General features: G+C 40.2%; 1 protein-coding gene across 2 annotated transcripts in view; it reads right to left on the reverse strand.

The window, feature by feature from the left end:
• Positions 1 to 26,038, reverse strand: part of LOC115797372 (protein Dok-7) — a 44,654-nt gene extending 18,616 nt beyond the window's left edge. Inside the window, exons 1-9 of one of the 2 annotated variants that reach the window (XM_030753937.1) lie at positions 25,896 to 26,038; positions 25,764 to 25,809; positions 24,071 to 24,301; positions 20,344 to 20,544; positions 11,962 to 12,081; positions 5,157 to 5,255; positions 4,166 to 4,962; positions 2,510 to 2,558; positions 1,733 to 2,344 (exon numbers count right to left, since the gene is read on the reverse strand). In XM_030753937.1, the coding sequence (XP_030609797.1) occupies positions 1,733 to 2,344; positions 2,510 to 2,558; positions 4,166 to 4,962; positions 5,157 to 5,255; positions 11,962 to 12,081; positions 20,344 to 20,544; positions 24,071 to 24,301; positions 25,764 to 25,809; positions 25,896 to 25,949 (2,209 nt within the window). In that variant the 5' untranslated portion in view covers positions 25,950 to 26,038. The remainder of the gene's footprint in view (positions 1 to 1,732; positions 2,345 to 2,509; positions 2,559 to 4,165; positions 4,963 to 5,156; positions 5,256 to 11,961; positions 12,082 to 20,343; positions 20,545 to 24,070; positions 24,302 to 25,763; positions 25,810 to 25,895) is intronic. The other variant, XM_030753938.1, reaches the window with a different exon arrangement.
• Between the last annotated feature and the right edge of the window lie 869 nt (positions 26,039 to 26,907).

A 26,907-nucleotide genomic window follows, 5' to 3' on the forward strand; every position in this document is an offset into this window, starting at 1 on the left:
CCTGAGTACGACTCAACCCTCATAACAAAAAGTAATGCAAATAACCACTCATTACAACCAAGGTATGCAGAAGGTCATCTCTGAACACACAACATGTCAAACCTTGAAGGAGATCGTCTACAGCAGCAGAAGACCACACCTGTGCCACTCTTGTCAACTATTAACAGGAAACTGAGGCTACAATTCACATGGGCTCACCAAAATTGAACAACAGAAAATTGGAAAAATGTTGCCTGGTTTCATGATTCTCGATTTCTGCTGCGACATTCGGATGGTGGGGTAAGAATTTGGCACAAACAACATGAAAGCATGGATCCATCCTGCCTTGTGTCAATGGTTCACTCTGCTGTTGGTGGTGTAGGGGATATTTTCTTAGTTCACTTTGGGCCCCTTTCAGGTACCAACTGAACATCGTTTAAACCCCACAGCCTACCTGAGTATTGTTGCTGATTATGTCCATCCCTTTATGACCACAGTGTACCCATCTTCTCATGGCTGCTTCCAGCAGGATAAAACACCATGTCACAAAGCTCAGATCTACTCAAATGGCCTCCACAGTCACCAGATCTCAAAGGAGCACCTTTTGGGATTTGGTGGACTCAGAGTTCGCATCATTGATGTGCAGCCGACAAATCTGCCCCAACTGTGCGATGCTGTTATGTGTCAATATGTTTCCAGCACCTTGTTGAATCTGCATCATGAAGAATTAAAGCAGTTCTGAAGGCAAAAGGGGATCCAGCCAACCCAGTACTAGCAAGGTACACCTAATAAAATAGCCAGTGAGTGTATAAATGCTCTATAAGCGTGCATTTGAAATATAAAAATTATGCTTTTTTCTTTTGCATTTTTGGCCACAGTGGCTTTTTATCAGCAGTGGACAGAGACAGGAAATGGTGGAAAGCTACAGGGGAAGACACGCGGGGAAATTGGCAACAGGCCAGGATTTGAACCCGCACCGCAACGCGGCATATGTATGTGGTCGCGGGCTTCACCACTAAGCCACCCAGGTGTCCCAAAATTATGCCTTTTTTATTAGCCTTATAAAAACACACTTGAATCATATACTTCCATGAGACTACATGCAGTGTACTATGAATACCTGGGAAGTGTACTCACAATGGTAAAAATGATCAGTGTGGGTTTCTGTACACTTCACACCCTTGACTGTTGCCATCTTGGCTACAAAGAGCAAGGGAAATCACCACCAACCAATTTTCAGCCAACAGGCTGAGAAGAGGATGCATTATTAATGCTGGAGCTAAAAGCTGAAATTATGTGAGTCGATAGCAATAGTGTCTCTCACATCACAGTTAACTTCAGTAAACCACATTTCCAAAAAGGGCACAGTTTGCTGTGTTTGATTTGAGACATTACCCTGCTGAAATTTTCACACTGCTCTAGCAGGTAAAGCACTATTAGAATTGCACTAATGGAAGCATCTGAGCTGCAACACAGCAACAGTCTTCAGTATACCTTATGTATCATTTCTGATTTTTCAACTTTGGAGCAGCTCACCTATAAAGCTGCAGTTCTACAGGGCAACAGAAGTGGCTGATTAAAGAAAATAAGCCAGTAAGAAAGAATATTTTCACTGACAGAAACAGGAACAGGACAGAAAAAGGGGGGAAAAAAATCGATATCAAAGGGAACAGAAGGGGGGGAAAGGAGACCAGCTGAGGATTTGAAGGTTTGTGATCAGTTGAAGGGGAAACTGTTGAAGGTGGCCTCTTACCTTCACTGCTTACTGTCGGACCATTCATCTCTTTGTACTGACACTGCCCATCCACTCTCTGTGATGAATCATTCAGGGCTGGGTAATGTAACTCCTCATTAGCAGGATGTTCTTGGCTTTTCTTCAGGTGCAGCCAAATCGGGAAGGTTTTTAAAGTGGAAACGTTCCTGTTGTGGCCCTTTTTAGCAGGCGGGGCCTGTGGTGGAGGCTGGCAGCGCTCTCCTTGACACTTCAAACAGTTTTCATAAATGACAGCTCTTTTCTCTTGCTGTGAGTCTTGTAATGGTACTGCCGGTGCCAAATTGAGCTCATTACCCAAAGCAGGGCTCATTGACTCATACGGGTTCAATTTGTGTGTCTTTGCCTCTGGCTGGCTATCTGTGCTTGGAAAGCCGAGCAGATCAGCTAAAAGACAGGCTAATTTCTCTCTTCCTTTTTTTGACAGCGGTGACTCCTCACTCATCGTCACAGTTGGCATCCAAGCAGTGTGGACGATTTCAGAGCCAGGAGAGATCTCCTGAATTTCCATCTCTGCAATAGTGCATTCACTGGTACTGGGTCTGAATGGTGATTTGTCAACACTTTGATCTGCTGGATTGAAAATAAGATGTTCTGGAGGCAAAAAAAAAATCTTCAACAACTTTAATTTCTGTCCCAAATCAAATCAGCAAGCTGTGGCTGCTACATCAGTGTTTCTGCCCAGCATGCTTTAAATCTGTTTATGCATGCAAGAGAAACCGCATGCAGCGTGCATTAAAGACTTTAGAGTATCCTTACCTGGTATTGCGGGTATCACTGAAGAACTACTAGGGATGTATGGAGTCCCCTGTGAAATAATATTGGAAAACACAAAACAAATAAACTGGATGACTTTTATTTAAGACAAACGCAAGCAAAAAAGCCCACCCTGGTATTGAAATATGAGGGAAAGGCTGGCAGTGACCTATATTTCTTGTCAACAAAGCTGATGAAAAGAACAAAACTGACTCAGGAATTTCACACTTCAACAGCCTGGCTATGGCTCACAAGCCCACTGCTTCTTTTGAGAACAAAAACCTTTAAAATGAATCACAAATATGTACTTTTTAAAAAAAATTTATTTGGTTTTAAAAGGCTCAGCAATTTCCCTAAACATCTGCATTGCGTGTTTTGACCAAATGCTCCCGATTTGACTGGTACCAAGCTACAAATGGGTACAATCTGCCTGATTCTGAGTTTAAAAATCAGTCAGGTGACATAGCTGTGAACGCTTTGAGTGTTTTATTAGAGGCTGTCTGATGTCTGCATGCATCACATGATCACAGGTTGGTCTTACTTTTTTTTCTTGTACCGCCAATGAGCACTACATTGTGGATTGTGTTATTCAAGCTGAAGAAATTGAATCCCCTCTCATGGCATTCATGGCATTTCCACGCTTAAATAAATACACTACCAGCAGGTGGAGCTCTCTGTATGGAGTAAGAGTGTCTAATAAGGCCTAGTAAAAGCTTCAGTTACTTTTGTACCTGACTGCAGTAAGCTATCTCATAATGTACTGTATGTGAATAACTCCCAGTTACTCTAAAAAGCAACATGTGATTTGCCCTCAAGCCATCGTTGGCCAATCGGTTGTCAGAAAATGTTTCTGTAACTCTGAAAAGGCTCTGATTCTAGCTCTGAATTCATTGAAGTGAGCACATCTTTGGAATGATTGATAAAATACCCTCCAGATTAATAATAAGGTAAATAATTATCAGTTGTATCCCTCACAAAGACCAAACTCTAAAAAAGACAAATTCACAACTCTGACAGCACAGAAGAAGTCAACACAAGACACAGCTCAGACAAAGACTACCACCTAACCTCAGTCTGTACGCAAGTATATTAAAATAAACTGGTTTAGAGCTCATAGGCAGTAGGCAGGTTTTACAGCCTAAAGTAAGCCATTAAAGGCATTAAATAAAAATTGTGTGTTTTGACCTAGATATGCAAAAATCAGAGGCAGAGGTGTAATGAGGAGGGAAAATTGCAAGTCACTCGCAACTTACAAGGTGTGAATCTGCCATGTTCAGTGACAGTGTAAAACTCAACTGGGTGCTGAAACGCTAACGTGTTAGACAGATGGGCCGTGGGACTGTTAGTTGTTCTGACACCAAACGCAGAGCGGCATCACCGTCAGCCTGCACAATACGACAAAGGTCACACTGACAAGCGAGCTACAGAACAGATGATACACTGATGATAAAGCCTGTGCACACAAGCTGCTACTGCATGACGACGAGTTATACAATGGAGCGTGTTCACGAGACCATTTGAACGGGACTGATGACTTTTTTTTTAAGTTTGACAGAAAAACAGATGGCTGACGAGAATGCAACTACGCTCATCGAACCCAGATTTGGACCACATTCCCTTGTGCCAGAAAACAAACAGAATAGGCATGTTTCCACTTACCTTAAATCCACCGCAAACAGAGCAGATGGTCACGATGGTTTTGGAGACAGAAGTGAGGGAGGTGCAGGTATTACAGGAGTCACTAGAGGGTGCCACCTTGGTTTTCTTACTCGCCACTGAAAGGCCCTGTAAGCGTTCACTGATTGATGGACTTTCAGTAGCTTCTGAGTGACCCTCTGGGGTTGTACCACAGCTCTGGTCCTGTTGTGCTGCCTCTGCTGTGAGGCCTAAAAGGACTGAAGGGTCTTTAGTGGAGGTGGAGGCTTCATTTTCTTTGACACCTCCACCTGCTTCCTGTAACAGACTCCGAGGAGTGTCATAGACGTACCTAAGTGATGTTGGCACCTGGTACTCATGCCCAGGAAGAGCAGGGCAAGTGCAAGGGCTCAGGTCTTGTGCCAAATGTGGAGGCAAGCTTAAAAAAGAACCAAAGTCCTCTCCAGGGGTCATATCCAGACTGCCTGTGTAGGAGGAGAAGCTACCAGTGTACGAGGAATGGCTTCCAGTGGCGATGCCACTGTCTGATGAGCTCTGACGACCGATTTCCTGAAGTTGCCGGGGCAGCTTGGCCGCAGGCCGGTGTGCACCTCCCTGGTTGGCCGAAAGCTTATCGCCAATCTGCAGTGCCAGTTTGGTGCCTGCGTGGCTGACGTTTTCAGGGTGGTTAGAAGCTGGTTCGGTCCAAATGGCCAGCCGGCTGCCAACACTGCAGTCTGAGTGGCTGGTGTCTGAAGTGTCAGAAGAACCAGATATGCTGCGGTCGTCGCCCCCAGCAGACGGGCAGTAAGTGGATGAGACTGCCAAGAGGAGCAGAACATAATTACCTCTTTAATGAATTTAATCAACAAAAACACTGCTTCCATCAATAAAGCATATTAAAGAATCATATTGGGCTTGTTTTGGCTCAGCCGCTTTTTTCTCCCACATAATAAGAACAATAAATCACCGAGCTAGTAATGTCAAACCTAAAAACTTGGGTCTTGTTTTCTACCTGTGCCACTCCCGTGAGACAGCATGCTCAGTCGTTTTTCTAGCTCCTGGGCCTCAAGGTTCAGCTTTTCCTCTGAAGTAGTCTGGCTGGCACTGGGATCTTTAAAAAACAAACAAACCAAAAAAGTTAGATTACATAACAGCCAGAATGATCTTGATTATGAAAAGTCAGGCAGAGAAAAATTAAGTGTAAGTGCTAAGTGTGATGAATCCTGATGCTGTCAATGAGATATGGGATCAAATGTGACGCAGCTGAGCCGCTGCGGTCACACGGGCACAGCTGTGAAAACACATCCAGCTACTTCAAGACATGAGAAGGGACACTTTAAACTGCAAGGGTCTCACTCATCTGTCTGTGGCACCAAGCAAACAGTGTCAGCCACAAGGCGTAAGTGAAAAGAAGTAAACAACTTTGCAGACGTGTGCTATTATTTGATCTGTGAGTGTAGCGTGCTGTTGGACAGGCAGAGAAAAGGGTCACGCAGGGGAACACCTAGCGGTATTTGTGCAGCACTAAGGGGTGTATTAATAGTGCTGCCGCGTGGCTCTGTTGGTACGTGTTTTGCTGCTGGTGGCTAAAGACTCTGGGTGCCGTGCAAGAATCTAATGTGCCTTGGACCACAAAGGTCAGTTCTAACGCCGGACTGATACTTTTTTATATCTATCTGATCCTGCAGCAGTGATGTGGTAAATATACCATAACTCTGAAAACTTCACATCCTACGTGCCTTCCAGTGTGCAGGAGTGTCCAATAAACTTTATTGGACACTCCTGCACACCCTTTATTGAATAAAGGGTTTAAAAAAAAAAGTCAGCACATGACTACAGTCTTTTTTCTTCACATGTTAACTGCAAATTCTCCACATTGCTTTCATGTCATCACCTTAGAAAGCAGGTTTCTTCATATACATATATTTTAACTCTTTATTTATCTAATATTTTCTTTGTCTCTCCACATGTAAACTGAGGTTCCTCCAGTTTTTTTTTCTTTTCTTTTGTTTGAGCTTGTTTCTGTTTCAGCCTGAGATGACCATATTGAAGATATCCTCTCACTGACATCATACAGTGTTTAGAGGAGTCTGAAGATTGAACTTCTGGCTCACAGAGATTGCTGGCACATACACTAACCTCAATACTTGAAATGTTGGCCATGTTTATTTTGAGTATCCACTATTGTAGCAGTTTCTACAGGATATTGCAGAAGTGCTCAGAGAAACTTCAAAAAATCCAAAGAGCTCCATCTCAGACTTTACAGACCTCAGTTAGCATGTTAAATGTTAAAGTTCACGACAGTACAATTATAAAAAAAAGACTGAACAAGTATGGAAGGGTTGCATCTGAAGAAACCACAAGACTTCTAGAACAATGTCCTTTGGACAGATGAGACCAAAGTGCAGATGTTTGGCCATAATTCACAGCGCATATTTGCCAAAAGCCAAACACAGCATTTCAGCACAAACACCTCATACCAGCACGGTGGTGGAGCTGTGATGATTTGAACTTGTTTTACAGCCACAGGACCTGGGCACCTCGCAGTCATTGAGTCGACCAAGAACTCCTCTGTATACCAAAGTATTCTTGAATCAAACATGAGGCCATCTGTCTTACAACTAAAGCTTGGCTGAAACTGAATCATGCAACAAGGCAATAATCCCAAGCACAGCAGCAAATTTGCAACAGAATGGCTGAAAAAGAAAAGAAGAAGACTTCAACCCAACTGAAATGCTGTGGTGGGACTTTAAGAGAGACGTGCATAGACAAATGCCTGCAAACCTCAAAGAACTGAAGCAAGGTGCAAAGAAGAGTGGGTCAAAATTCCTCCACAATGTGAAGAACTGAAAAAGTCATGCAAATAATTATTACTTCAATAGTTACTGCTGCTAAGAGTGAATCTACAAGGTACAGAATCAGGTGTACTTAGTATTTCACAAGTGTAAAATGCGTAAAATGCGGGGTATGTCTATTCTCATATATATATATATATATATATATATATATATATATATATATATATATATATATATATATATATATATATAAGATTATGTGCTGTTTTGTGTGCTAAATTTAAACTAAGTGAAAATTAGTTGCACCGCTAACCAGCACTTACCAGTCTCAGGTCATGTTTGCTTGACTGATAGGTAGCCAGCCTATCAGAGTTAGCAATATTTTTGTGGTTTTTGAATCCCAGCTGAGCTCTGCTCAGGCCATCAGGGTTACTCCCCTTTGGTTTCATTTGGATTTCATGGCTCTAGAAGCTGGCAAAGATGGCAGTGGGCTGTAAACAGGCTTCATAAATGTCCTCACTACATTCTTCTAATGTCTGTGCTTGTGGCATAAGGAATCTAAATGAAATAAATCTAAAGTGATAAGTACAAATGATCAGAGAGCACTTCCAAATGTCAATCCTTTTTTTGCCCCATACGTAGGCAAACCTAACTAGCCATCAGTTAATCTTTACATAATCTTTAATCAGTTTGTTTTTTTTCTTGTATTGACAGCTTAAAGGCATGTATTTCCTGCCTTTTACATGTTTCATAGTTATAGACAAACATCCTTATGATTAAATGTAAAAATGAGCATTATGGGAATAGTTTGTATGCTGGAGACTAAACAGAAAGCAGCAAAGCTAGAGGTGATGCAGCACACAAAGGGCGACAGACAGGCAAATAAGCCAAGGAGCATTAAGGGCAATTAATGAAAAGAGCAGCTAGCGCAGATATTTAAGCATGAGCTGAGCAAGACTGACAGACAGGCAGACATGGACTGTGAGGTGAAAGGTAAGTGAGAACCAGAGACATGGTGAAGGAGTGCAGAGAGGGATGAGACAAAGTGAAAGATGAGGAAAAAGGGGAGGGGAGAGCCGGGCGCACTGTGACCGAGAATGACAGGGAGGGAGGCACCAGTGGAATGCTGTGGATGAGGTTACACACATGCCCGGAGCGATTAGGAGGCTTTGGCTGCTCTGCTACCATGACTTTGACCCCCCACCCCCACCCCCGCCAACCCCCCCCCCCCAACATCCTTCCTACTATTTATTCTAGTAGGCATCACAATAATAGGAATATGAGCTCAACATGCGATTGGGCGACAAGATGTGCGAAAACCAAAATATCCACAAGCCCCTACAGCTACTCTCTCAACATTTCCTGCTAACTTGGAGGCTGGGTGAGAAATTTTTTTTCTGAACTGCTAGTGTGGAAAATCAAAAGTGTTGCAGTAATCAGCGGGGCACCAAATAATGTTTAACTACTTCAGTAACACTGAATCTGAGTGTGTTTAAGAAAGTAACATAAAATATTAAATATATCCAAGAATAGCAACAGGCTTTTGTATGTTTTGTATCTATTGTTTGTACATATACATGTATATGATATGGATTATGGACTGGTGCCAAATTACAGTTTATGGTTTACTTTGAATTTAAAACTGCATTAATAGATATTTTGGCCACTTTAGGGGGCTGTGAAAAAAAGCTGTGAACACAACACAAATATATTAATGAATTAAAAAAAAACTCCTGTCCTTTCAGCTCTGTTTTTAATCTCCATCAGCTCCTGATGGAAATTAATCTTCCTTTAACTATTAAATGTTTTCTAATACAAGTGACCAACATTTTCTTGCTGCATCAGCAAACAAGGCCCATAAACAAAACCCGCAACAACAAACCAGCAAACCCACAAATAATAAAGCCCAAACAATGAACTAAAAAGGTGCTCAAAAAACACTGCAGAAACATGTACTCAACATGTACACGGGATGATTTTTTTTTAAATTTAATTCAATCATTTAGAATGAGCGTCCTGCATTTTTAGAGGTGTGGCTGCTTTGACTCACGTGCATGCTGACACAGACAGCTATTAAGGTTTTGCAAGCGCATGACCACTAACCAAGTGACATTAATTTGCCCGTGCTTTTGGATGTGTGACATTATAGGATAGAGTGAATAAGGGCCCAGACACACAAGTCTAGAAACCACTCAGTGACTCCCTGGTAACTACTGGTTGCTAGGGAAAATGTATTCCCTTACCAGCTAATGCTAACCTCCTTCTGATTGCTTTGGTCACTAGCAAACTGCTGCAGTTTTCTGCAGACACTCACTAGCTTATCCAAGCGACAGTTACACTGCGTAAAATGTGATGCAAATGCCTTCAAAGTAAAAGTTGCCCCTTTTGAAATGTGTTGGCTGCAGTTGTGAGGAACAACTTTTACGTTTCAGGTTTGTGTTGCACTTTTTTTCAAGTTTTACTACTGCTCAGCTAGTACTTAGAGAGTGTTTGCAGACAAGTCACCGTCTTCCATGCAAACTAAAGGCAACTGAAGCAGCCTGCTGGCAACCAAAGCTTTCATTAGCAGGTTTCTGGTGCAGCACACTGTTCGATAGATGTCACCCAGCAACAGCATGCAACTTCCAGGTACAACTCACCGGCAGTCTGGGAATACACATTTTCACCCTCGCAACCAGTGGTTGGATCACATCCAATACGGCAGACAACTCCTGCACAATGTGCGCATGATGTCACACAAAAAATCTCTATAGTCAAAAGCTGTCTGATAGGCTTCACCTCATCTTATGTGTGCCATTGAATTGGACCTGGTGTGTATTTTTAATGCAATAATCTAACAAATAATATGCACCATTTTTCAATACTTGTACAAAAGACAAGAGGTCTGCGCTAAAGTTTGTACAGTGAGTAAAATTCTGTTTTGTTGTTAGTACTATTTAGCATTGGAACAGTATTTTTGTTGTAGACTGAAAGATTTGGGTTTGACATTAAAAGATTAACAGCTTTTATTTCCAGCACCTTTTGTCTGAATCCACCCATTTTTCTTATGATTAAAAGTATTTTTAAAAGTACTTTGCCTTTGCAGACCGCATTTATAGTTAGAGGAATAACCAACAGGAAAACCAGAGAGCTGTCTTTGGGTGAAAAACAAGCAATTGTGAAGCTGAGAGAAGATGAAAAATCAGTCATTGCACAAACTTTGTCCATAGGCAGTACAACCGTTTGAACGTCCTGAAGAAGAACGTCATCACTGATGTACTAAGTAACAGATGTGGAGCAGGTAGACCAAGGAAAACTACAGCAGTTGATGACAGAAACATTGTAACTGCTGTAAAGAAAGACCTTAAAACACCTGTTGGTGACGTCAGTAACAACCTCCAGAGGGCAGGAGTGAAGGTATCACAATTTGCTGTTTACAGAAGACTTCATGAACAAAAGTACAGAGCAGGGGTAGGGAACTCCAGGCCTCGAGAGCCGGTGTCCTGCAGGTTTTAGATGTGTCCCTGATCCAGCACACCTGAATCACATATAGAAGTCATTAGCAGGACTCTGGAGAACTTGACTGCATACTGAGGAGGTAATTCAGTCATTTGAGTCAGGTGTGCTGGATCAGGGACACATCTAAAACCTGCAGGACACCGGCTCTCAAGGCCTGGAGTTCCCTACCCCTGGTACAGAGGCTTCTCCAGAAGATGCAAACTACTAACTATTAGGAAGACGAGGAAGGCCAGGCTGGAATTTGCCAAGAAGTACAGAGATGAGCCTCAAACTCTGGGACAAAGTTTTATGGACTGATGAGACAAAGATGAACCTTTACCAAGCTGATGGAGAGGCTAAAGTTTGGAGAGAGAAATGATCTGCTCATGATCCCAGACATCTGTGAAACACAGTGAAGTTAATGTCATGGCTTGGGCTTTATGGCATCTTCTGGGACGGGCTCATTTGCCACTAAATATTAAGTCTTATTTTCTTTAATCAATTTATCTGTTCCCAGACTTTTACACACAGGTAAAATGGGTGGTTTCAGACAAAATGTCTACAGCAAAAATAAAGGGATTGGCCTCACAGTTGCAATACTTTTGGAAGGGAGTGTATACCCATAAAATTTATGGGTGCCCTTTCTTCAACTAGCATTACCAGGTAAATCAGCACTGCTCCCTCTCGTTCAAAAATGGTCACTTCTCACTCCATAAAACCACAACAGCCACAGCCAAAACGCCAAGCTCACAGTCTGTGCAAAGCAGAGGGAAACCTAAGAATTCATTTCTCTCTCTCTTTGGCTTTGTCATATTTTTGATAAATAATCTTCAGTCAGATTTTCACATCAGATGGCAGAAGCAGAGAAGAAGTACCAGTTACACTTTGTGTCTTTCACAAACTGAAACCTGACAGCTATCTGGAACTGGATCCATCCAGTAGCACTACATCCTGGACTATACATAGAATACAATTGAATTTGTTCCGTAATTAGAATGAGTACAATAGTCATCCTCTTACTGAAGTTTAAGGTGACCTAAAGCTTTACATTCATCACTTAAGTCAGGGGTTAGGACGTTTGACTAAAATTATAAATTGCTTCAGGGGGATTTATGTAATTGCATAAAAAACAGCTGCCAGACATAATTTAGGCAGATCAAAGCACATCCATCATCAAAGAAATCCTCTGGCTTTATTCTGCCAAAAGTGGGTGGATTCGAGGATAAATCTCTACAAGCAACACGAGCAGAGTTAGCTAAAATTATAATGGTAAATGTTGACTTTAGTATTTATACTTAGAAGTTCACCTCTCGTCTTTGAGACAGGAGTTCTCAGAAGTCCCCACCCTTACTCCACATAATCAAAGCTCATGTAAGTGATTTAAAAAATTCCCAAGTTAAAGTTTAGTGAAATAAGTCGGCAAACTATCAGTTTGTTTTCCATAAGAACCACCAATTTAACAAAATTATTCTTACATCTAAACTTTCCCTCTCTTTTTAGTCCTTTTTCAGCCAAGCAGTATGAAACACTTCTGATACTGACCTGGCAAAATGGGCCGCAGTCCAAAAGGGCCTCGGGTGGGGGAGATGCCTCTAACGATGCAGTCGAATAGAAAGCTGATCTGCTCGCTCTCAGCAGATGTGAGCAGAAAAACGCCAGCCCCTGAAAATAGACCTTGTTAGTTTTGAGCTTTTTTCTTCTTTTTTCTTTTCTTTTTTTTTTTTGCACAGTACCAAAATACTCACTGCTAAGCTAAATAAACTCTAATTTATAAAACTGTGTTTTACAGCAATGAATAAAAAAGATATTGCAAGACTGGTTGGGGCAAAATGATAATTGTTCAGGCTGTTTACTCGCTATAAATCAGTAAAACGTTTCAATTTTACAAAATTTGTAACTTTCTTGAAAAGACAACTATACCATCAGAATGGGGTGTTAAAATAGGTTACAGGAACATACAAACATAACTATCTGATTAAAAAATATGTAAATCAGCACTACATGAACCCATCCCCAAAGAAAGTACTGAAGTATGTTTTTCATAAATCACAGATGCTGTTATTCAGTATTACATAATGGGGGGGAAAAATCTTTCCTTCTTTAGGATCCGAGTTTGTCTATTACAACAATTTGGAGTCTAATAAAGGAGGATTTAATATAATGCAGAGGTCTGAAAGGTCATGTTCTCCTGAGGTCTCTTGACCTCCCTATGACAGCACAACTGCCTGTGCATTACAAAGGGTTGTTGTGTCACCCTGTTCCTGAAACCACCTATTTTAAGGCTGCCCTCGCTTCATTCCTTACACTGCACTGAGTAAGAGGTCAAAGGTCAACAACAAAGTCTGCTCAGGTGTTTTAACCAGTTTAAACTAAAGATTTATTGCCTGCTTTGTCTTTTTATGATGGATCCGATTAAAGTGTCTCACCTCACACCTTTTCATGTTGCAAGCATACAAATTTATATACACATTGCTTTTGATGTTAGGTGAATGAATTTTAGGTGCACTACTAAATGCAGGAGCACAAAAAACCCACAAACACAAAAGAAAATGAAGAACAGGTGGCAGAGCTTTTTAGTTCACATTATTCTCTGTAGGAATGAAAATAACTCAAGTGGATCCTTCTGGTCTCTGTTCCAAGAGGTGATAAAAACACAGCATCCATACAAAGTAAGACAATTTATGAAAATCAACATTGTTAAGTGGGAAGTGTAAATGAGCAAGCACTGAGAGCCAGTTGAAATACAGATTTCTTTGATTATTAAATTAGCAACCTTCATAAATACTTTTTAATATTATGTAGTTTAACTATTAGCAGAAATAATTAAAAGAAACATGAGAAATAAATAAAGCCAATGAATAAAAATGACAATACTATACGAGCACTAACTACAGAGAAGCCATTTTGACTCTCTTCAATTCATTCTAATTTTCTGACCACTTTGGTATGGTAAAAGGTTAGAATAGTGTGCAGTTATAATACTGACAACTTGTTACCAATGGCTGTTTACACAGCCGGCAGATGGGGAGCAAAATGAGCAGTTATATGGAGTCATATTTAAACTTTCTGCTATATATACTGAGTAGTCATTTCCAGCTGTTTGGTATACAGCAGGACTTTTTCACCAAACCAAAACAGTAAAGCTGTACATCTATTTATCATGCATTACTGACAAAATCTGAAACTTGTGTATCAAGGAGCTTAGCAGCTAAACACTACTGGTGTTTAGCTTAGCAACTAAACACTTTTTTTTCAGTAACCATTAATGTAAGCACTACAATAAATCAGTAAATAAATAATTTTGTCTAAACAATTTCAGCAGTTAAATAACAGGACATGGACACACCTATGAAAACAATGGAAACTATAGATTCCAATGGCTCAGAGTCAAGCTACTTTCTACAAACAATAGCCAACTGTAGCCACAAAATGGCAGAAATTTACAAGTTGGATACAAACAGGCAAGAAACTTTATGAGACAAAGCAGTGTTTTTTCTAAATTGTTGGAAGTCAAAATCTGAATTAAAATGAATTTAGTTTAATCCTGCAACCCTCCAAGAGACAGACAACAAAATGTTGAGTGTACAAAGAAAAAAAACAAAAAAAATGAAAAATATTTCTAAATTTAAGAAGCTGGAACCTGTAACTTTTTTTTTTTACTTGATAAATTAATTAATTCCTTAATAATTATTTAAGTCTAAATCTAACTGCTAGTTAAGATTTCAATATTGAATATGAGTGACCTTGTGTTTTGTATTTTCTGATTTATCAGTGACAAGTGCTGTAATGCTGCAATTTCACACTGGGATTAATAAAGTATCTATTCAACAGATTTTTCATCTTGATTAATCGCACATTATCTTCCATCTGTACCAAGCATTTCACACGCACGCCTACACAATATTTAAATGCCCATTTGTCCATGGCATAGACAAAAGGCAGGACAAATGCAGATTGCAGTTCTACAACTGCCCTAACCAAACGTGAGACATCCAGCACTGTTAAACCACTTCTCCCTGTGCTGTGGATAAACTGTGCCGAGGGATTACATGACACAGGAATGCTTGGCCTTTACCACACACAAACACTGAGATGCACTTTCAAGCTGTCCCACTTTTCCTTTTTTTTCCCTTTTTGTAGATGAAAGTAAAGTGATGTCTGACCTTCTTCGTGCCATGTCAGATGGACTGCTGAAGGTTTAATGGATCTTATATAAAATAAATAAATAAAATAAAATCACTCCACATTCTTGAGTGTCATGTTTCCAGCAGGGTCATCGTGTGTCTTTAATGCTCCAGTGTCTCTGACTATCACCTCATGTCTGAGTCTGTCCCCTCCAGGTGTTCACATGCAGTCCTCTCCACTTTAAGAGTTTCACATCTATTCAAGTTTGCAAACTTTGGTTTATCTTATCATAGGGACACACACAGCCAGACGTGTTAAAACAGACCTTTAGGATAACTCCAGCTCCTCCAGAGTGATGCATGGTGCTGAGTTTTGGGCACAGCAGGGGTGATTATGCACAGACTGCTTCACTTCCTTTCTTGTTGCCCTGAACAGATGCTTTTCTAACGATTCGTCTTCCAAGGCAATAAAACACAACGAACAAATGAGAGCAGCTGAAAAATAGTTTGCTGCCTGTCATGTTGTGCGCTCTCCATTACACATCTAAGCAAAGCTGTGACAACAGCCCACTGCTTTCATTTTGGCTGATTTTACAAATGATCAAAAGTGGGCAGACAAAAAAAAATTGTAATTTTAAGAAATTTCTCCAGTGACAGCAGTCAATCAGCAGCCACACAGCAAACATCAAAGGCTTTTATAGGCCTTAAAATTATATTAATAACGCAATAAAGACCATTAGAATGCCTTTGAAAGAGTACAATGACCTGGTTAAAAAAAAATTACTGCCTTAATATTTTTTGAGGTGAGCTGAAGCCTTTTGAATGTGAGTCATTTAGGAAGTATTCTGGGTTACGAAGAGTCTTTAGTATTACATGTCTGTGGATGCTCTGAGCAATTAAAGACAAGGGGGGGGGGGGGGGGGGGGGGGGGGGGGGGGGGGGGGGGTAACAACGCTGCATTTCAAAGGAAAAACAAGAACATCTGAAAAAGGTAAGAAATATTACACAGGAGTCACAGCCGATACAACCCTGTGATCATTTTTGTGATCATAATCATATGCTGTAGTATTTAGAGCCAGACCTTATTAGCTGATATAAGCTGTCCAATGTGAATTCTTCTTAAGGTGTTACCATTCACCCATTTTTTAATTGTATTTTTGCCTATTGCACATGTCCAGATGGAAAAGCTTACAACCTCTTGTAAAAAATTATGAAGTCACCACACTTGGAGGCTGTTCAATGAGCTCTTTTACTTTGCAGCGCATAAACAAACCACAGATGTGACAAAGCTCTTTTTTATATATATATCTGAACACTCTAGCATCATGAAACAGGCCTCAAACTAATTAAATGATTTTAAGTAATGGCATTTGTTCCAGATGAAGTAGAGAAAAAGATACTGTGGAAGCTTGAACAAAATCACAATTAGTACTTTTTTCACACCTCCTCTGGCCTTTGATTCATTATGAACTTTATGAAAAAAAAATTCTACAAAAGCTGGTTCAAATGTTCTCAAAGAGCAGTTAACAGATCAGCTTTGCTGGATGGAGCCTCATCATGGACCATCATAAATGTTCTAATTGGATTAAAATCTGGACTGTGTGCTGGACATGTCATTTTTGTCACAAAACACCGATTCCTCTTTCTGCCCATCTGTTGGTTTTTCAGTGCATGTTGCTTTGAGGTTTTTCCTTCTGACTCTTTGACATCTTCCATGTACCCATATGTTTTCCCTTTTTTACTCCTAACACTTTGTACAGATGTTTTAAACACAGCTGACTACCAACAACCAACACATTTTACCACACTCTGTCCTGGATTTCCTTCGTGTAGGAGTTGTATAATCCTTTCAACTGACAGCTTTCTTCTTGGAGAGATGCTTCCTTTCACTCTGCCAGGTGCAACAGTTTGTTGAGGTCTGCAAATAACAGCTGGCTATTTTAAATATTAAAATTTGTACAGGTTTTTGTTTCAGAAATATAAATCACAAAGTGATTCCATGTTTTTTCCCTCTATTAATCTGAAAAAATTTGATCAGTAATTAAAATAATTTGTTTGGAGTATGTTTCATGAGGCTAGAATGTTCAGCTATTAAAAAAAAGTGGCTTACATCACATCTGGGGTTTGTTTATTTGCTACAAAATCAAAGAGTTGAATGAACATCCTCCAAATGGGGTGATTGCATAATGATTGCCCGGGGTTGTATAAAAGAAGAACCGCAGTGCCAAAATGAATGTAAGAGATTTCATTTCTAAGGTAACAGCTTAAGGTTTCTGTTTTAGTCAGATGCTCGTGGAGCATCTGACTAAAACACGACGTAAACTAAGTCAATTCAAATATCACTCAAAAAAAAAGACAACTTTGCAATTCTAAGAACAAAACTCTATACTTTAAATGTGTGGACCCTTGAAGACTAAATGGATAATTGGACACATCATTAGACTCAAAGTAAAGAGGTGCCTGTGTATTTTGTGTACCATGTGGAGCATAATGCATACAAAAGTTATTTTAGGGTGATTCAGAAATGGTGTCATCACATAGTCTGTCCAGCAGAGCAGACAGAGCAGACGGATTCAAGTGGTGTCTTCTTTTTAAGTTGCTGCCTAGTATGTGAATTCCACTGCTGTGACGTGGGATCTCCAGACGCTGCATTTTAGTGATTTAAGATGTGTTTGTGGGCTAGGACACAATCTGAATTCCACTTCCTCTCAGAGATTTAACTAAACTTATGTCATCACATGATTGGGTGTGCATATTGTTACCTGTGTAATGGGTGAAATAATAAATTGATCCCCTGCTGAATTTGTGGTTTTGCTCACTTCCAAAAAAACTGAACAGTCTAATTTTTATAGTAGTTTCATTTTAATGGAGAGAGACAGAATATCAACCAGAAAATAAATATTTATATATCATTACATAAAAGTTATAAACTGATCTGCATGTCATTGACTGAAATAAGTATTTGATCCCCAGGCAAAACACTTAGGAAAGGTGGAGAAACCCTTGTTGTGAAGCACAGCCCTTTGACTGCTCTTTGGTCTCACCCATGGTGGTGGAGAGGTTAAAATGTTTGAAACTGATTCTGTGGACAGGTGTGCATTATATACATAAAGAGTTGAGATCAGGAGCATCTGTAATTGATTGATTGTAATGAGTAGATTGTAAATACTTATTTTCTGAATTTTTGGTTGATATTCTGTCTCTCTCCATTAACATTAAACTACCATAAAAATTGGAGACTGTTCATTTCTTTGTAAGTGAGCAAACCTACAAATTCAGCAGGGGATCAAATTATTATTTCCCCCACTGTATATAAAGCCTGACGCTTCAACTCACCAACATCTGCATTGAGTTCTTTTTCTATTGATATTCTGACAATTTTGACCAGAAGTAACTATTCACATCTGTGCTGCTTTAACGCTTCTTTGAGCACAACATGGAGCAGCAAAGTGTGGAGAATTCTGTTATTTACTTAATGACACAACTGTGTGATTCACAGCTTTCAGTCACGTGCTCAGCATGAAGCCCTGGAGGGTGAAACATCGTTCCAACAAAGTGGATACTCCCTACAAATGCAGCATAAGTCTTTCAATTTACCATCTGTTTTAAGCCATGAATATTCAAATAACCCTGCAAATGGAAAAAAAAAAAAAAAAAGAACAAACTGCTAGTTTTGGGCACTTGAGATCCACATAGAGGACCTGCTGGAGTACTCTAATTAGTAAAAACACCAAAGTTATGCCACTGATGCATTTTAGCAATGTTTTCAAACATATCCCTTCTATTAAACTGCTGCCAAGACAAAAGTGCATAACGAGAACGTCAGCGCTAAATGTGGATGTGCTAAATATATAATGTTTAATGTGTTATTGAGCCGGACTGGCCAATAACGCTGCCATTTTGGAGGAAAACAACAATTGTTAAAGCAATAGTGAATGCTTTTTATCTAATGCTGGCTAGCTATCTAGTACTGATCCATCGCTTCTTATTAGCTATCAGTTTCCAGGACACTGTAGTCAGTGTTTTGTGGCAGCAAAGACAAGACAATAATATTTTTGAGTAGGTTATATGACAAATCTGATCAAAACATATTTCCAGCAGTGGTTTAAACGGCCCACCACAGAGCGTGGAGCTGGATGGATTGGTGGGATTTCCCATTGGTGAGATGGCAGGATTAGGAAAACTGTTTCACTTGCTTTGATATATTCATACTCATACCATACTCAATGATTTGCTTGTAGTTTCTGCAATGATGTGATGTCAGGTGAAAACTATGGCTATTAGACCTTCCTTCATTAGCAAATCAGGAAAATTAGAGCAGGAAGCAGCATATTAGCCAGAAAAACACTTCCTAAAATCTGAAAAAATATAAAGAGAAACAAGAAAAATATTCTAATGTAGAAGTTCCAATAAAACAGATGCAGAAGAAGAACCAAGTGAAGCCATCAGCTGCCTGATAAAAGTTTCTATATCAAGCCGTTCAAAAATGAAGCCGAGAAACAAGGTTCTATTGAGTATACTGCAGTCTCTCATGACGGTATCGGCACATGTAGCTGCTCACCCTACTAGCAACTATAAAAAACATTTGAAGGTTCCCCTTTCTTTGGTTTATAAAACTCCACTGAGCATCTTTCTCAATGTGCCTGCCTGAGGGAGGCCAGATGTACAACCAAAGAGAGAAAAACACATCCAGTGACTGTGCTGAACCCACTAATCTTAATGTTTGTAGTGATGTTCTCTGTGCAAAGATGCAAGTTCAAAGTGCGAGCACCACACAGGAATCCAAATCAGGTCTATGCAGTGATTTGTATGCTTAACAGATAACCGCAGAACTTTAAAAAAGCTAAACCAAAGGATAAAAAGTCAAATGTGTACATGTTGTTCTCTTCATATGCCCAGGTTTGATCAATTATTCATCAACCCAATCTTACAGACAATAGCATGATCAACATTAAAAACTGCCGAGATATTATTTCACTGCAGGATGAGTTCTCATCCAAGAAATTTTATGCTTAAGAAAAGAAGCTCTGAAAGAGCACAGCCAAAAAGATCAATTTTCTCTGGACTGCTGGACCAAAACATTATTGCCGCAGACTATTTACTGTTCCTGTCACAGGAAAAAGGGTTTTAGGTCCGCTCTATTTTGCACAAGAACAGCCTAATCATCAATAACAAAGGCTCAAACTTCCTTTCCTCCTCTACCTATATTTCCTGTGGCCATAAAGCATATTTTTGAGCTGGATTTATTGTACTGAGTATTAGCCTCTATTTCACAGACAGAAAGATAAGCATGAATCACCCCAAATCACAGCCAATGATTATTTTCTGGTTTTGAGGAGAGAAGGCCAGAAACTACAGCACATAACATGATTTAATGAGCCATTAGCCGCTAATGATGCAACCCGGTTTTACACAGGAAATATTAATGTTATGAAAGGATGTGGAGATGCTTAATGCAGTAATACTTGAGTCTCTCTTCGTCTTTTCTTAAAAGCAAATTTTCTCTGATATTCACTGTTGGGGTTTGATGTTGAGGTTGTTTTTAGCATTGCTATCTTTTTGTTTTGTCTTTTGTTTTTTTGTCTTTTGCTGTGTGTGTGTGTGTGTTTCAGATGGATCACATTGCAATCACTGATTAGCTTTTGCATTATTTTGTTTTTGTCACTGTCCAGGCTAACAGCCAATTATCCCATGAACCCTCTGCCAAGCACAAAATATTATTTTAATAGCCAATTTACATAAACTTAACACATGCAAATGTAGCATAAAATTGACAATAATTAAGCAGCTATAAACTTACAGTAGCCGCATCTTGTTCCTCCCTCAAACACAAATCCATTTGGTACAGGTCCATATCTACGCAGGTCTGGAAGGTTCCAGTGGCCAATAATAACAGGAGGGACATCCCGAGCAAGAGCTAACAAATTGTTGCACAAATGGAGAGTTGCAGGCCCGCTCTCCAACTTGGTCCCTGGTAAGACTCCAACACTGAATCTGTGAACTGAGAAACACACAAACGTGTGAAGACAGGGCAAAAGTAAACTCCTCGAACTTAATGCATATTTCAACAACTGTAAATTACTTTTCAGTAAAGAGACAGAGTGGCACAAACTATCAACAGGGTAAACAACCCAGAAAAAAATCAAACAAGCTGATGCTCAGTATGTCCACGTGTGTGGCAAGCATTTTGAATATCCAAATGTCTGTTCTGGACTTACAGTGAAATACATGCCAGTTAGAAAAGCTAGGAGCAATTATGTTTGCACAACTTGCTGACCCATAGCTGACATTAATTTCACAGCAGCCAACTAAAAATAGAGGGTGCTAAAAACAAAAAAAGATCCTTGGATATTGTGAAATGGGGGCATTTTGTTAGAATTTTAACCCCAGTTTGATATGAAACCTAAAATACTTAAAACTGACACAAACACAAAAAACTGCAGTTCCTCAAACATCCACTTGAGGCTGCTCCAAAAGCAATTCAATCCCCACTGGCCCACATGAGATGACTGTGGAGACCTTCAAGTTTCTGGGAACCAAAATCTCTCAGGACCTGAAATGGGAGCTCAACATCAGGTCCATCCTCAAAAAGGACCAACAGAGGATGTTCTTTCTGCGCCAACTGAGGAATTATGGTCTACCACAGGAGCTGTTGAGGTAGTTCTACTCCGCTATCATTGAACCTGTCTTGTGCTCTTCTATCACAATCTGGTTTGGAGCAGCAACAAAACAGGACAGGAACAGACCGCAGAGAACTATTAGAACTGCTGAGAAAAATCATTGGTGCTCCTCTGCCCAACCTTCAGGACTTGCACACTTTTAGAACCAGGAAACGGGCAAAGAAAATCATCACAGACTCCTCACACCCTGGACACAGTTCATTTCAGCTCCTTCCCTCAGGCAGGAGATACAGATCACTGTAAACAAAAACTACCAGACACTCAAACAGTTTCTTTCCTCGTGCCATCACACTCATTAACAGCTGATCAATAACACTGATCTCTACATACATTGCCTAAATGTTGCACACTATTGCTGTTACACTAGAACGCACACTACACTTTATTCTATTTTATTATTAGATTTTGTATATTGTATAGTTCTTAAATTACACTGCACCTTCCTTTCCTTTCCTAGATTTGTATTTATATATTGTATAGCATTTAAGTTGAATTATATGACACTGTATAGTACAAGAGAGACACCATCAACCGGAACCAAATTCCTTGTGTGTGTAAACATACTTGGCCAAAATAAACCCGATTCTGATTCTGATGTTAGCCTGCCCTAACTTTAGAGTGGAAATGCTTACAGCCAGGTAGGCTGTCTGAAGATAATTATTTTTATAACTCACCTGGATATTTTTTTATGGCTTCAATTTTGCATTATTTCAATAGTGGCAGGCATAGACAGTATAAAAGATGAACATAAGCTACCATGACATGAATCGACCGGCTTCTAGAGTTCAGTTTTGAAGCCTAGAGTTTAGATTGTCACCGTCTCCATCTTGGGTTAAAAAAAATAAAGAAAGAAAAATAAAAATGTGACAGGACATGGACATGAAAAATGAAGCCAATGCAAAAGTGTCTTAAACCTGCATTCTGTCTGAAGGCTACCAGATGGCGATAGCTGTGGTTGCAAAAAGGCTTCTGGTCCTATAGAAGTTTATGGGAAAACAGCTTTCAGACTTGACCTCTATAAACACTCTCCTGCAGAGTTTGTGGGTTCAGTCACTCATTTTGGGTCAGAATTAATAAAAAAAAAATTAAGCTTATTTTGTAAATCTAGGCCGTACTATGTTTCAAATAAGATGATCCTGATTTGAGCCACTGAACTGGACCTCTTGTTTGTGGTATTCTTGTCTTTTGCAGGACTTGTAATGCAGTTATCTAACAAATACAATACACTGTTTTGAATGGTTAATTGTACTTGAAAATCAAGATGAGGGCACTCCTATTTTTGTGGGTGAAGCTGTAGTATGTTATTCATTTGTAACTTACCATTAATTCACGCATATTTGTGTCTGTGTATGCAGTTTATGGATGAGGCTTGCTAACCATGGATTAGCTAATAATTTCCCACTCCACTTTCTCGTCACAGTATTTACTTCTTGCTGTTAAGAAAACAAACAAAGAAAAAAACAAACAAAAAACAGATGGCTGCTAGCTCAAGCTCACAAACCCAGGGCACAACAGTGGCTACATCCATCTTTTACTTACAGTCAATTGCTCTGCTTTGGCTCTAGAGGGACTTTTTGATGGGAATCTACAATTCTGCCCTAAAGAACCAGCAAAGTGTGCAAAAGAAGCATTTTCAACACTCTGCTGACGTTCAGTGATGAAGTGAGCAGGACTGCAGAAATAATGTGTAATGGAAACGCAGTGGCCAATGTAATTTTGCAGACACACAAAAACTGGACACTACAAGGGGTAGAAAATACTGCGTCCTCACACAGTGGATTTAATTTCATTCACAAATAAAAAGGAGAAACAGCTGCAGACAGAATGAAACAGCAAGCCGAGTGCTGAACACAACAGACTTAGATCTAAAGCCCAGCGCAATCAATCAAAGTGTGTCACAAACATCTGTGTCTCACAAGTCTGAGAGTCTTGCTAATAAGAAAAAGGAGAGAGGGGAAAGCTGGATGTAAAATTAGAGCGAAACACAACCCGTTATTGGGCTTTGAATCTGCAGACTTTTGCACAATGCAAAGCTGGATTTTCCTCAGCAACACTAAGCTGAAAACTTTCTCAGCTTTGAAAAAAACTTCACCAGGTGAGGCTGATTAATGGAGGCGACGACGAGGAGATGTTGGCCAGCTGCAGCACATCATCACTCAGGTTAAAAAGGACTCATACAGCGTCATATAAGACAACAAAAGCTTGGTACACGGTGGCCCTCGGCCCAGCGGCTGGCAGGTGACATTTCTGCCAACTTGGATGCACTCCACTCAGTGGCATTAAGGCGCGCACACGCACACGCACACACACACACACACACACACACCTAGCTCTCAGTGTAAGCCTGAACAGACACAAGTGCAACTATCCAAGCATGCGCATGTATATTTTAACACAAAACAAACGACAAATTGGAAGGAACAACTGCAATGCAATTTGTCTTAAGCCTCTTCCACATAATCAGGTCCCCCAACACTGTCATTAATCACTGTTTTAAAATTTAGCTGCCACCTGCTGAACAGTCCGTTGCTATTAATAGCGCCTATTTGTTCATGATGCATGTAACTTATATAACAGGTCCACACAGTAAACAATATGCACATTGGAGAAAGTCAGTGTTTGACTAAAAGAGTTTAGACATTCAGTCTTAGAGTAATAAGATGTGAATAAAACTGCTTCAGATTTTTAATATGAGCAACTTAGACAATAAAAATCTAGTATATGTCACCAGTTGAAATATATTTATTAAAGCAAGCTGTATGGGGACATCAAATGTGGTATCATTAAAACTTCTTGAAAAGTTATGAAGGAAAAAAACAAACAAACAAAAACACCTCATTTCCTCACCCTCTCCTAGGCTGTATCGCAGGCGGGCGTCCCACGCCTGCAGGGCCTCCCTGCTGTCAAAGCCCAGCAGAGCAGCCTGATTCAAGCAGAGGATGGTCAGAGTAAAAGCCACACCCTCATACCACTGTCCAGCTTCCAAACCGCAGATTTCCTCCAAGGTGACGCTCGCCCTCTCCTTGTTCCCCTGAAACTTGTCTGATTTGTCTTTAAAAATCAGCAACACGAGGCAATCTGCAGGAGCCAGATGACGAATAGAAGGCAAAACAAAGACAGAAGAACACAGGCCGCATTAAAACATTATTAAATTGCACTTTTTAAGATGAAACAGTTTCCTAAAAATGACTGAAAACAGTTTCCCAAATTACACTGACAGCCACTAATAGGATGTATTTTGAGCCACAGTAGCTACTGTAGTGTCCTCTAGTTTGTTGACACCTTTGGAACAATCAGTGTCAACTGACAAAACAACACCTTCTGTGTGTGTCTGTGTATCATCCCTCTCCTTCACAAACACACACACACACACACACACACACACACACACACACACACACACACACACACACACACACACACACACACACACACACGTCTTTACTCACATAACTGAGGCATGAGCACAGACAGCTGGGATAACATGACATCAAAGATCTGAAGAGGAGCAGCACTCAGCCTCAGTCCAACCTGCGGAGCATGTTAAGCTGTGCGGCACAGAATACCCAAGAAACCTCTCTGTGGCAAAATGTACTGCAGTTGATCACTTGATCACTCTGAATCCGGGTTCTTTTTCATAAAATATTTGGAAGTGTATATAAATTCAAGAATTGTGACTTAAAATTTTATTTCCGCAGACCTGAAGCCTCGTATACAAGACCATTCACATTCACGGTACATCTAAAAAATACAGCGAGGCTCTGGCTCAGACTTTTAGCACATTAGCTTTGAAGATGGGATCAAATAAGAGGCAACAGATTTGAAGTTTGCTGTTCAGAAATAATCTGAAAACCATGCTATTGTATGGCAGAATTAGTACAAAGTTCAAATCATTTATTAATGTGAACGTGTAACAAGAATAACTGCTCAGAAATGGTATCAAGAGTGAGGCTGCACCAAGAGGAAAAATGCCTTTGTGTCTATCGGCAGGAAATTATTCTGAAAGTCCTCCCAATTTTTAGCACAATCCCATCTTTAAAAAGGTTACAGAATTTGCAGCGAATAACGACAAAACCTTTAATGAAGTACTTCTTTCAGTGTGTGCTCATATGTCAGCTCTTTTTTGTGTAACATCATGACGATGTATCTTTATGCCGCCTCTGGTTTTCACACATTTTATTTTGAAGGTCTCCCACTTGAATTTCTCACGCAGAACTGTGTCCCAAGTTTAAACTGATATGCAGCCCCAGGTTTCAACCTTACTTGCATTATTTTATAAGCTTGACATATTTTTGTCCCTTATTGGACGCCATAGACTCGTGGGGTCAAAGCTGTGAATATTTGAATACAAACGCAGGCCCTTCAAAGTTTTACTTACTGTCCTCCTCCAGCTTGTCGTGGCTGATATGCGCAGTGATTTATGTAGCCGCAGCAAGGCTTCACGTTTCAATAACAATGTTAGTCAGAAATAATAATAATAACAACAACAAAAAAAAAAAATCAGCTGTTCCTCTTTTTTTTTTTTTTGTTTTTTTTTTACCTGCTACAGGCGACGGTTTGCGAAGTACGATCCACCTAGTTTTCCACTGTGGAACAAAACAAAAGGTGTTTTTTAGGCACTGATCAAAGCGCGTGTGAGAAATTACAGCATATTGAGACAAAGTAAAAGCACCTTTTTCCCGTCTCGGAGTCTGGCATATCCCTCCACGACAACAGAATCCGTCATCTTCAGTCATGGTTCCTGACAGCTGCAGAGCCGCTGCCTGAATGAGGGGTCACATTCAAAATAGCTGCGCTCTCCTCTTGCGGGGCGCAAACTCGCCCCCCAGCAAGGAAGGCACATGGAAAATGGCATGAGCGGTGTCTGCCTGTGTGTCCGTCTGCTGCTGCCACCTGGGCTGGTACACCACCTGCTGCTGCAGGGGAAACCGCCACGTTTAACATATCATGTAACTGCATTTCATGAAGACCCCCAGTCTAAGAAATACTGAAACAGAACAGATTAACTGATTAATAAATCAAAGTGGAAATATACACTCACCAGCCACTTTATTAGACACACCTCTTCAACAGCTCATTAATCACCCAGGCACATGGCAACAACTCAACTCAGTGCATTTAGGCACGAAGACGCGGTCGAGACGACCTGCTGAAGTTCAAACTGAGTATCAGAATGAAGAAGAAAGGTGATTTTAGTGACTTTGAACGTGGCATGGATGTTTCTCCAGGCAGGCTGATCTAAGGATTTTAGAAACTGTTGATCTGCTGGGATTTTCCCACACAACCATCTCTACGATTTACAGAGAATGGTCAGAAAAAGAGAAAATATCTAGTGAGCAGCAGTTCTCTGGGTGACAATGCCTACCTGAATTGATCTGATTGAATTGAGTTCAATTGAATTAAATGTATCACAAAGAGAGACCAACAATCAGAAATAAATACCACACCACGTGAAAAATGGAGCAAGTCATAATGATTTTAATTGTGGACAAACCTCCAGCCTGCATGAACGTGCATTTAGCAGATGTGCTGGCCTGTAACAGTATGACACCCACATCGAAGCACAAGATAAGTCTGTTTTCTGGTAGCTGAAAGGGACGTCAAACAAAGTGACAAATAAAGGACAAATTTCACTGTTACAAAGAGTCAGGGGTGCTGAGCCACTGTGAGGCATGTGAGGGGGA

The sequence above is a fragment of the Archocentrus centrarchus genome, chromosome 18, assembly GCF_007364275.1.
Source record: "Archocentrus centrarchus isolate MPI-CPG fArcCen1 chromosome 18, fArcCen1, whole genome shotgun sequence".
In the NCBI taxonomy this organism is placed as follows: Eukaryota; Metazoa; Chordata; class Actinopteri; order Cichliformes; family Cichlidae; genus Archocentrus; species Archocentrus centrarchus.